At 31.5% G+C, this 13,015-nt stretch overlaps 1 protein-coding gene across 1 annotated transcript; it reads left to right on the plus strand.

Annotated features, from left to right (window-relative positions):
- The first annotated feature begins 749 nt into the window (after nt 1-749).
- Nucleotides 750-6,758, plus strand: LOC114188099 (FHA domain-containing protein DDL). The gene is made up of 10 exons (XM_028076621.1): nt 750-1,480; nt 2,745-2,773; nt 3,460-3,526; nt 4,088-4,145; nt 4,224-4,316; nt 5,000-5,114; nt 5,220-5,267; nt 5,353-5,398; nt 5,508-5,578; nt 6,482-6,758. Exons 1-10 carry the CDS (start codon nt 968-970, stop codon nt 6,519-6,521), a joined length of 1,080 nt encoding a protein of 359 aa, XP_027932422.1. The 5' UTR covers nt 750-967; the 3' UTR covers nt 6,522-6,758.
- The last annotated feature ends 6,257 nt before the right edge of the window (nt 6,759-13,015 follow it).

Below are 13,015 nucleotides of genomic sequence, written 5' to 3' on the forward strand. Positions count from 1 at the left end.
ACAGGCTATCTCTTACTCCTTTTGGGTTGTAGGCTTTGTAGTGAGCTTTAGTATTTCCTTTTAAGTACCTTGGATAACTGTAAGGAATGACTTTATACTCCGCAACTTGACTCTTTATAGTACCCTGTGTAAGATTTCCTTTTATTATCTTATTATTTAAATGGGATGTTACAAACTTTAATTACCAATTGAGCTAAACATAAGATTTTTGTTCAATAATCTTTGAAGAAAACATAAAACTTAACATGTTTTATCTATACTATGGAAGAGGATTCTAATCTTTTGTGTGTTTATATATATATATTATTTAATAAATAATTGTTTACTTATTTTACTCTTTAAATTATTGTTTTTTAATTTAACTATTTTTTTAATTTAATTTTTTTAACTTAAATACTTTTAATAAAATATTAATCATAAAATAAATAAAATTATTACAATAAAATTTAATTTATATTTTCTTTTATAATTATAATTTTATTATATAAAAAAATAAAACACATGCGCACCAGTAAAATATAATGCGAGTGTTCAAAGATAATTATTGATTATACATTTTAAATTCAAAATAGACAAGTACACTTAAATATAAACTATATTTTAAATTTGTAATTGAGAAAATGTGTGTTATAGTTTATTTATTTATAATATAAAAGGAATTATATTGTAATATGCAATTTATTATCTATTAGAACTTATTTATCCGATAAATATTAATTCTACGTAAAAATGTTAGTTTGTACCGGCAAAATGAAAATATGAGTATTGAGAAAAGAAAATTCACCGAGATCAAATTGTTCTCTCACTGAAATGAAATTTGATAAACCCTAAACTAGGGAACCCTGAACTCACCACACAACAGAGAATCTGAATCGCCATCGCAGAAATAACTAACAAACAATGCAACAATTCTTAGCATTGTTGTAGAACTTTGGATTTTGTGTCACTCACGGCAACAGAAATAACCATGGGCCGTCACTCTTCTGGCAACCACTCTCCCTCATCCCGCCGTCACCGTAGTCACCGCAGCATCTCTCCGCCGCTGCGAGAACAGCATGAGCGTTCAGGCCGCGGCGTGACTAGGCCGGTTCGGTCCGATTCCGGTTCGCCGGATTCTCCCGCTCGCTCGCGCTCTCCGTCACCGCGAACGAAGCGGTTGAAGAGAGCTCAGACGGAGCGTGAGCCTCGTGAGAGTGAGAGGAGCCGTGGTAGTAGCAGAGGGAGAGGTTCGGAGAGGGAAGCGGCTGAGCGGAGGGAGAAGAGGAGGACGGAGAACGACGGAGGCGGCGGCGGTAGTGGAAGGAGTAGCAAATCGGAGAAGAGGACGGAGAACGAAGACACTGGCGGAAGAAGTAACAAATCGTCGCGGTCGAGGCACGAGAGGTCGCCGGAGCGCGAGCGCAATGGAAGGAGCCGACATAGGTCTCAGTCTCCGCCGCATCGTCACGCCTCCTCCGGGAATGCAAAGCCTCGTGATGAGGTGTCCGGTGATATCCAACCCTTGTTCATATCAATTCTTCGAGTTCTTTTTTACTTTTGTAATTTAAGTTGTTTTTTCTCATGGTACGTGTGTTGTTTTGCTGAATGGTAGAATCTGAAGTATTTTTTTAATTCCGATGTTGGAATGAAAGGTTGAGGGTGTGGTTTGGGAGAATGTTGTATGGTTGGAACCCTGTTGAACATTTGTTGTGACTTTTTGCTGGACTGTGGTATTCTTGCATGAGTAGGGTGTGAGAATTTAGGCATTTCTGGATGTCCATTGAATTTGTGGAATGTAGATTTCTGGAGGTAATTTTAGAAAATGTGAAGCTTCTTCGTGTATACGAGTGGATCAGAGAGTTTGGCAAAAGAAATGTTTGTGTGATTGGGAGATTTTAAGAATGAGGTTAGGCTTAGGTTGGATTTTTCCTTAGGTTGGCTTTGAGGATCTCTCTGATGATTTTCTTAAGGTGGATTTAAGTTGAATGTTAGTAAGTACTATGGAAATATGTGAAACAAAAAAGGACAAACATGCGATTGTTATTGGAATTATGGTTTATACTCTAGTTATGTGATTAAGATAGAGGCTCCAACTGTAGAAGTTTTGAGAGCTCTGATTCTGTTGGCTTGTGGGTTGACAACCTATTATAAGTTAGTTTCCAGTTGAAGGGTATTTTTTCTATTTACAATTTACATCAAGAAAAAGGAAGCGTTGACAGAAATTATACTGGTACTTTGTATTTGACATTGATATTTTTCTTTAATTAAAGAAAATTGCCTCATCCTGTATTGGTTTTTCTTTTTGAGTACATGTTTATTTCATGTCGCTTACTGATGTTGTCTCATAAGCTCTTTTAGATATTGTGGTTTTGAAGAATAAGTTAGGGAAAGAGTGAGATCACCTTTGGAACTTGTGGAGGTTTTTATAGACTAAAATGGTGCCTTTGTCATGGCACGCTTTTAGTTTTAGTACTAATTAGCAGTTTCATTTGACAAGTCATAAGTGAGTGTGAGGATGATAAGCATTATAAGCATGATGCATGACTGATTAGTGATTTGTGGACTGGTAATGGTAATCTCTTGATTCCAAAATGTTGATTTGTTTATTATTCTTTATTCTTTATTTTTGGCATTTAATTTCCATTTTCCCTTGTTTTCTCCCATCTCTGTGTTCTCTTTATTCCTGTTTTGAACTTCTTTCTATTTTAAGGTTTAACTATTTTCTAGAATTAATGCTTATCTGGATTGCTGTTTAACTTTTGAAGATGATAAACTCAAGCGGAGCTGAAGAAATGTAAGTTTCTGTTTGAACTCTGAATTTTATTTACCATATTGTTTGTTTGTTGGTTTTTGTTTGATTTAAGCCATATCTATTAATAGGAATGCTGCATCTTTTTGTTCTTATACAGTTCAATTTATAACATTCTTTGACTCTCTCCCCCCATCTTTGTTCATCTTGATTGGATGAATAATGGCATGATCTCATGCATGTAATATTACTAGGCCTTGGTGTGATCTCAGTTGTGGTTAGATTTGTGATCATCAAAATGATAAATTATTTTTTTGTAAAATAATGTTTTTAGGCAGCCTTGAGCTTGAACATATTATGGAATTTTTGTGGTGAACATCAGGTTGAATATGAACATTTGGAATATTGTATAGAGCTACATATTATTTTCTATGAATTGAATGTAGTAGGTTACAATTTTACGCCTATACATGAAAAGAGATGATGTCTCTATTTTAAGAGGACATTAATGGTCTAACCTCAGTTATGGAATATAAGGGTCCCAGCATCCTCATTTTAATAAAGTTGCATTGTCAAAATAGTGGTAATGTAACTGGATTATTAGCTCGTTTCTTGTATTTCCTTCTCCTTTATCCTTAAAAATGTTTGAACTTTTGGATTATATGTTTATGAATAATTAGAAGTAGTTGGTATTGCTGTTGGTGATGACAGTCTGATTGCTGCTTTGGCAGGGATGAGGAGAATGATTCCATCAGGAAAATGAAGGCTGCTGAGGAGGCTTTGGAAGAAAAACAGAAGGTATAATAATAATGGGTTTTTTCGTTAGAATCTTGTGTCAGAATATTATGTAGTTGTCCGTGTTCTTTTTATACTGGTAGGGTAGGAGTTGATTCCCCTTTCAAGTAATTAACTTGTTTACTCCTTATACTTTATTGCTAAGCTTCATTTTGTTCCATCTTGCTTTAATCTTTTGGAGGCTTCTATTGGTAATTGGTTGGGTTGGATACTGTACATGCAACGGCAATGTTTAATTGCCCACTTGTGTTGTTCAGTAGATGTTTGTGAAAGAATCATATCTAACCCAGGTTACTGCTGCTCTATGGCATACAGAATAAATATTTAAGTATTGTTTATATCTGCGACAGCATTTATGTTTATGTTAATTGAATTTGAAGTTAGTTGTGTATCCAGTGCTTCATTTATATCTATTAACTCAAATTTAGTTGCAATCCATGGAAAATTAGTGAAAATAATATGGTTTAAAAATTAAAAGCTGATATTTTGTGTATAAATAAGGATATTTCTGAGTGATTTACTCCTCGTGGCTTTTCTGAAATCCTGTTATTTGCACTTTTGCAGCAAAAACCTTCATTTGAGCTATCTGGAAATCTCGCAGCTGAAACAAATCGAGTCAGAGGTGGAACTAACTATTGTTAAGCATATTGTTTTTATATCATTCACTTTTAATTGTATGCTGAACAGTGTTTCTTTTCAGGTGTTACTTTGTTATTCAATGAACCACCAGAGGCTCGAAAACCAGATATTAAATGGCGGCTTTATGTTTTCAAGGGTGGTGAAGTGCTAAATGGTTAGTCTTTATGGCTTCTGCATATATAATATGTTATAATAACAAACTGCAAACGTGTATGCCCCATGCCAATATTTTATGAAAGCTTTTCTCACACATGATAGACCTTAGGTCTTTTTCTGTACTTTCTGGTGTTTTCAATTACAAATTGTTTTGTCCTTTTCCATGCATTATGCCTGTGAATTTTTCTGGCTTATATTGTTCACTTCTCTTTTTTGCTACTTGTGTTAAAATCATCCCCCTGAGCCCTGGACACTTCTGTCTGTTGGGTACATAAGAAGTGTTCTTAACCGATAAATGAAAGCTCCGGTTGCTCGGTGCTCTCATTTTGTTTTACTCTATTCATCATGAATGCCGTTGATTTTTTCCTTGCAATTTATTTGATAAGTTTCCGAGACCTTATGCATTTGGGTGAGCCTCCCACAGTTAGATGAGCTCTATGACTGAATTCCTTTCTATTTCCACATTTGGTTATATTCCTGTTTAATGTTATGCTCGTGTCTGCAATTTCCTTCCTTTTCTCATAAATTTTCATCAGTTAATTTTAAAAAAAATCAATTTTGCAGTTTAGTTGTTTAATTATAAATCTTCTGTAATGTAATTTTCTGGACTTCCAGAGATCACTTTTTTTTTTTGCTTTCTACCTATCTGTGCTTAAAAAGCTGTATATGATTGATTGACAGAGCCCCTTTATATACATCGCCAAAGTTGTTATCTTTTTGGAAGGGAAAGAAGGGTTGCTGACATCCCTACAGATCATCCCTCTTGCAGCAAGCAACATGCTGTTATTCAATTCCGGTATTTCATCAATTTAAGCAACTCCGCAGGGGTTCCTTTGGTTATGAGTATTTTAATTATGGTGATTGGATTTTATGAACTCTCTAAAATTCCTTATCTTATTAGGCAAGTTGAAAAAGAGCAACCTGATGGTACATTATTGAAACAAATAAGGTAATGTCTGATTCTTACTATGCACTCATGTATAGCTAAAAGTTTCTGCATATGTTAACCTAATATGCTATTTTCTGCACACTAGGCCTTACATTATGGACCTGGGAAGCACAAACAAAACTTTAATAAATGTGAGTGTTGAATGCCTTTGATAGTTTCTTTATGTTTATTTGTTCCGGTAAATGAATGGGCTGAAGTTAGATGTATAATGAGTACGTGTGATACTTTCTGCTTTTGCAGGATAGTCCCATTGAACCTCAACGATATTACGAACTTAGAGAAAAGGACACCATTAAATTTGGTAATAGTAGGTAAGTGAGATGTGGATATTCATTGTTTGTCATGATCAAAATACATGTTTCTTTTGTCCGAGTGGAGAAATTTTGGGCAAAAGTTGTATCTCTGCTTTCATCTGTGAATATATGTATAGTGTTTTGGGTGACTGCAGTTAAAGGTTACGGATGTTTTTCCCAATCCATTACAGCTTTTGCTTCTCCATTTTTTGCATTGGAATGTGCAGACTGACGTTTTAAGTCCCTAAAGCGGGAATCCAACATACACTTAGTAACTTTCCCACCTTCCGATGACATATATTTTATATTTTGTAGCTTATTTAATATGTAATATTTATCATTAATTTCTTTGAACCTAAATTGTTTTTTGTAACAAGGTTTTTAATTGAAGAAAGAATCTGTAATGAAAAAAGATTTCATGTATGTATTAGAGGGAAATTGAGACCTTTGACTGGAAAGGGAGGGACAAATATTTGAATATATGGAGTTAAGTCTTGTGTATTGTGACCTCCAGTTGAGCTACGAGGTAGTGTTAAATTGTTGTTAGTAGTGCCAAGTTCAGCCATTTCTGTTCTGACACAAGTCTGACGCCAGTTTACAAGAGGCTGAAAAACAATTTGTTTACTTTTCATGAAGGGGGAATTTTTTTTAGGATATTGGGACATATTTTCCAGGATGATTTAAAGTATTTGACTGGAAATTGTACTGGTTGAGGGGTTGAGGACTAGTTTTTCGGAGGCATGTTAATGCAGTGAATATTTTTGTGTTTTCTTTTTTGTTGGTCTAAATCCAAGTCTATGACCACCACTCAAAGTATGTCTATGTAGTTCTCATGCCTCTTCACCTCTTTAATTTCTTAGTAATGGATTTTGTACCTATTCTATATAATGATTATTATTGACACTTTTTCTTCTACTGCAGTCGAGAATATGTATTATTACATGAAAATTCCATGGGGTAATGAACTTCAAACTTTCTAGCTTGGTTCCAGTCTGCCCATCAGAACTGATCAAAGCGTTCCATCAGAAGTTCTTGTAATCAGAGTTCAACTTTTGTGTATCTCTCCTTTCAGAAGTTTCTAGTTCAGGTTATGTACAAGTTTCTTGTTAATACTGCAAGACACATTGGCTAAATTCAATCTTCAGTTCCCTACTTGAGCAAAATTGACCTTTATAAGCTGATAAATTTGCCCTGTCAACTCTGCTTGATTGAAACATTTGCTTGTTAGTTTAGGATAGGTTCAAATATTTGTCTTCCTCCCTCATTCCTTCCTAGGTCATAAGAAAATCTAATTTTTATTCGAGTGTCTCAACAAAATTGATTAATTTCTATGCTTAAAATTGTAAAAAAAATTATATTATGTGATAAATTTACTATCTCATCAAGTACTGTAGTTTTAGGATCCAGTACAATTGTCATCCATGTTTGCTCTTCTGAGTTTTACCTGACAAGAAATAAATGAGTTTTACATTAATTTTGAAAGGTCGAATATATTTCATACTTGGGAAGAGAAAGATATTAGAATTGCATGACCCAGTTTAAAAGAATCCTAATCTACTTCGTTTTATTAAGAGATGTATATCATTTATTGTTTATCCGATTCTGGTATAAATGTAATTTTAGGTGCCTTAATAACACGAAAATCATAGATAAAATGAAGGAACCTTTATTGAAGGAATAGATAGATTCCAATTCTTTATTGAAGGAATAATGGAAGAGAATAGACGGAAGTTACAAACTGATTATGATAGTAGTTCCTATTTGTTCGAATTGATAGTTGGTCTCACGAACTCCTATCCACACATAATTCTAACCTTGCAAAAAAAGAAAGAGGTAGTGGTAGTGCCCACGGAAAATGATATGGAATTTATAATCCAGAATACAGGAGTAAAAATGAAATTTTAAAATGTATAGGGGTCGAGGATGAAGTTATGGAGGGGCAAGAAGAAGATCTTCACCGGCCACTCCATGAAACTGAGGCAGTGATCAGCTCAAAATTCGTAACTCCTTGAGGAATCTTCACACACATAATTTGATATCCAATATCACGATTCAATTCCTTCGGTGTTCTCTTTACAAAATAAGTTCTACCTAGCTTAAATATACATTTGATTTTTATTTTCGTTATTTTTATTTAATTTGATTTTATTTAATTTTTGTTTTGTTTTTAATTAAGTTTACATTTTTGTCGAATTTTAATCAATTTGGTCTTTTTAACTAATAGTGTTTAAATAGTTAGCATTTGTTAGAGTATATGTCATGTGTCAACTTCTGGTTTTTTTATTTATTTATTATTTTTTTAATTTCCTTTTAAGTTTTTAAAAAAATTAAAATTTTTAAATTTTTTTTTAATTTCAAAAAAATTGTTCACGTGTCAATTCATAATTGTGTAAATGCTAGTATTACGTATCAGTTTATGGTTGTATTATTATTTTTTTGTTCAATTTAGTCTCAATATTCGTTATTTTTGTTCAATTCAGTCTTATATTCATTATTTTTGTTCAATTCAGTCTTATATTCGTTATTTTTGTTTGATTTAGTCTAATTTTTTGTTAAAATAGAACAATTTAATTTTTAAAATTGATATTATTATTTAGTTATTTTTGAAATTCAATTATAAATTATTATATTTAATTATAAATTGAATATAATTCTTAGATTTAATTGTCAAATAGAATATAATTATTTAAAATATTATTGAAATATAATTATTACAAATTTAAAAATATATATTAACAAAATTGACATTTAAATCTAAAATATTTAATATTTTTATTGAATTTTAGATATTAAAATCTAAAATATTTTATATTTAAATGTTAATTTTATAAATATTAGTTTACTTTTCTAAAATTTTTTGTATATTTAAAATAGTTTTAAACATCAATTTTAAAAGCATTTTAGAATATAAATATTATAAAAAGAAATTAATAATTATATTCTTGTAATATTTTAAATAATTATATTCTATTTAGCAATTAAATATAAAATCTTTATTCAATTTATAATTAAATTTAATAATTTATAATTTAATTTAAAAAATAATTAATAAAAATGTCAATTTTAGAAAAAAATATTAATATAATTTTTATAAAAGATATTAAATTTTATGTCAATTTGAAAGGGACAAAATTGATTTATTTTAACAAAATTTGGGATTAAATTGAACAAAATTAATGAATCCAAAGACTAAATTAAACAAAAAAAATAACACAACCACAAAGTGACACGTCGCACTAGCATTGACACGTGGAACAATTATGACTTAACACGTGGACAATTTTTTTAAAATTAAAAAATTATAAAAAAAATAATTTTTTTTAAAAAAATTATAAAAAAAATAATTTTTTTTTAAATCAAAAAATCCAGGAGCTGACATGTGGTATATATTGTTCAAAAACGTTAACTATTAAAACATCTTTTGTAAAAAGGACCAAATTAAACAAAATTTGACAAAAATGAGGACATAATTGAACACAACACAAAAATGAGGATCAAATTCAATAAAAATAACAAACATAGGAACCAAATATATATTTAAACCTTAATAATTTGTATCTCGATTTAACTAGCATGATTCTATATTAATAAAGAAATTATTTTTAATAAAGTTTTGTTGATATTTTTTTAGAATATATGTGACAACATTTCAATAGATTAATGAAAGGTTTGATGTGATTTAGAAAGAGAAGAGAAATGTTTGTTGAAAAATAAACTTTGTAAAAAAAAGTTTCTCAAAATATAATAATCCTCATAAAATATACCATTATAAAAAAATTGATTTTTTCAATTAATCAATCCAAGGTTAATTATGACCTATTTTAAATATAATATTACTTAGATTCAAAACATAGATTAAACAAATTAAATTTAATATTACTCTGTTAATGAGTAAGTATTTGAAAACGTAACCAGCTGAGAAAACCCACTGTAAAACGAGAGTTTTGAACGTAAAATAAGCATAGCGGCATTTATTGACTATGGAGATAACATGGTAAGTTTCAATTTTATATGAAATGTGAATACAATGCCATTGCCATGCCTCACTAATTATTAACCTTTTTCTCACTTACACGTCAAATTCAACACCACATGGTTGGTTTGGAATAATTTATTTACCAATAAAATAAAATAAATGGTGAAAAATTAAACAATTTACATCTTACCAACATAGAAAATTATGTCATATCAGAAAAAACCTTCATCCATTGAACAAATATTTCAAATTTAGATAAAGATTTTGAAACATGAATTAAATAAAATGTTGATTTTTTTTCTTTCTCAAATAAATTGAGGAGATTGATTGTCTCTTAGGTATAAATTGCTAATATAGGAGACTTAACATTATTTTCAACATAAAATTTTAAGACTTTATGTTTATAGGTCTTGGTTTTTTATATATCACTCAACTTTTTTATTTCTCCCAAATACTTTAAAGTCACGCTTAAAATTCTCAAATAAAAATATGTTTTTATGGTAACCTCTTTCAAAAACTTAATCTTGTTAGAATTAATTGACGAATTAATTCTATTAGTGACTCATTTGAAATATTATGATGGGCCCAATTGTGATTTAATAAATATAGAGACTTATTAGTTATTATTATGGGAAGTGATAATAAAATAAAATAAAGATAAAGATAAAATAAAACCCAACTTGATGGACGTTGGTATAAAAAGGAATTGGGGTTCTGTCTCTGGCCATAAGGTTCTTTTCACTGTAACCCATCAAGTACGTGTGAGAAGAGAAAGAAAGGCAAAGAGATAGATTGGGAAACGGTGGTTGAAGAGCACACAAGATTATAAATTTGAAGAACGCATATTCACAGGATCTCTCATGGATCAAGGTTAGTGCTCTATTATGTTTTATCGAGTGAGAATCATAAATCTTAAAGATCCTTAATTAAGTTTTACATGTGGTATCAGAGCAAGATTGTAAGATTTATGATTCTCCTATTATGTGATGGTTCTCCCTTATGATGTTTTTCCCTAATGCTATAAACCCTAATTTAATTTTATCCCAAATCATCATGAACTCTAATTATTACTCAAGGGTTTATAATTTAAATGCTTTATGAGTTTTTTTTTTAAATTATGTATGAACGCTGCCACTGACACCCCATTCTGCTGCTGCCACAAACAAGCTGTGCCGTTATTGTTATTGTGAAGTTTGAAAGTTGTTTAATTTGGAATGAAAATATAATGGACAGTTACGTGGCATTGAAAAAACTGATGAAAAAACTATTGCATGAACGTGAATAATGTGTGAATGCACGAGCCTTCAAATTTGGAGTGAAAATTGTTACGTGAGTGAACGTGTGAAAATTGGAAGTTTTCCAATTTCATAAATTTCATAATATGTGAACCGTGTAATTAGTGGTTTTGTTAAATTATGTTTATTTATTTATTAAGATTAAAGTGTAATATTTTTATTGGTTTATGTTACCAATAAAATAAATAATATTAATTATTTTATTTATATTAATTATTTTATTGGTTTATGTTACCATGAAAGACAAGTGGAATGTGCATGAATTGCACAGTATGCTAGTTCAGGAGGAGACCCGACTGAAGAACTTAGGAAGCCACTCTATTCAATATGTGAAGAATCAAGGAGCTGTTGGAAAGAAAGTTGCTAAGAAACATGGAAAGGGTAAAGGACCACTGAAGATTGACGAGTCCTCAACCAAAATCCAGAAGAAAAATGACAAATGTCATTTCTGCGGGAAGTCTGGACATTTCCAGAAGGACTGCATAAAGCGTAAGGCTTGGTTCGAAAAGAAAGGTGAGCATAATGCTTATGTATGTTTTGAATCAAACTTAACTGAAGTTCCCCATAATACGTGGTGGATTGATTCTGGATGTACGACTCATGTTTCTAATGTGATGCAGGGATTTCTTACAACCCGAACCATAAACCCAAATGAGAAGTTTGTCTTCATGGGCAATAAAGAGAAAGTTCCAGTGGAAGCGGTCGGGACTTATCGTCTAATCCTCGACACTGGATATCACTTAGACCTTATGGATACTTTTTATGTACCTAGTATCACTAGGAATTTAATTTCTTTGTCTAAGCTTGATATTGCTGGATATTCTTTTAAGTTTGAGAATGGTTGTTTCAGTTTGTTTAAGCGTACTTTTATGATTGGATCTGGTACACTTTATGATGGTTTATATAAATTGAATTTGGATAATTTATATGCTGAAACTCTTATGACTTTGCATCACAATGTTGGCACTAAACGTAGTTTAGTGGATGAACAATCTGCTTACTTGTGGCATAAACGTTTGGGACATATTTCCAAAGAAAGAATGCAAAGATTAGTAAAGAATGAAATCCTTCCGGATTTAGATTTTACTGATCTGAATGTGTGTGTGGATTGTATTAAAGGCAAACAAACTAAACACACAAAGAAAGGAGCCACGAGAAGCACTCAGCTTCTTGAAATCATACACACCGATATATGTGGTCCGTTTGATGTAAATTCTTTCAATAAAGAGAAGTATTTCATCACCTTTATTGATGATTTTTCGCGTTATGGACATGTCTATCTACTGCATGAGAAATCTCAGTCAGTAAATGCCTTGGAAGTTTATATAAATGAAGTGGAAAGGCAATTAGACAGAAAGGTGAAAATCGTAAGGTCTGATAGAGGTGGTGAGTATTATGGAAGATATGATGAAAGTGGACAACACCCTGGTCCGTTCGCTAAGTTCCTTGAGAAACGTGGTATTTGTGCTCAATACACAATGCCAGGCACACCACAACAAAATGGTGTATCAGAAAGGCGTAATCGAACCTTAATGGATATGGTTAGGAGTATGTTAAGTAATTCATGTTTACCCGTATCATTGTGGATGTATGCTTTAAAGACTGCCATGTATTTGTTGAACAGAGTTCCTAGTAAAGTTGTTCAAAAGACTCCTTTTGAGTTATGGACGAATAGGAAACCCAGTTTGAGACACCTGCATGTTTGGGGTTATCAGGCAGAAGTAAGAATATACAATCCGCAAGAAAAGAAACTGGATGAAAGAACAATCAGTAGATTTTTCATTGGTTATCCAGAAAAATCAAAGGGGTACATGTTTTACTGTCCTACCCATAGTACTAGAATCGTTGAAACTGGAAATGCTCGGTTCATTGAAAATGGCGAAACCAGTGGGAGTGAAGCTTCACGAAATGTGGAGATTAAAGAAGTTAGAGTACAAGTTCCTATAACTAGTACTTCTTTATCAAGAGTTGTTGTTCCACATGTTGTAGAAACTCACAACAATCAAGAAGAACAACAAATTAATGATCCCGAGGTTAACAATGAACCAATAGTAGAACAACCACAAGAAATAGTATTAAGAAGATCTCACAGAGATAGAAAGTCTGCTATTTCGAATGATTATGTGGTTTATCTACAAGAGTCAGAAAATGACTTAAGTATTGATAATAATCCAATTTCTTTTT

This window comes from Vigna unguiculata, chromosome 6 (genome assembly GCF_004118075.2).
Source record: "Vigna unguiculata cultivar IT97K-499-35 chromosome 6, ASM411807v1, whole genome shotgun sequence".
Classification (NCBI taxonomy): Eukaryota; Viridiplantae; Streptophyta; class Magnoliopsida; order Fabales; family Fabaceae; genus Vigna; species Vigna unguiculata.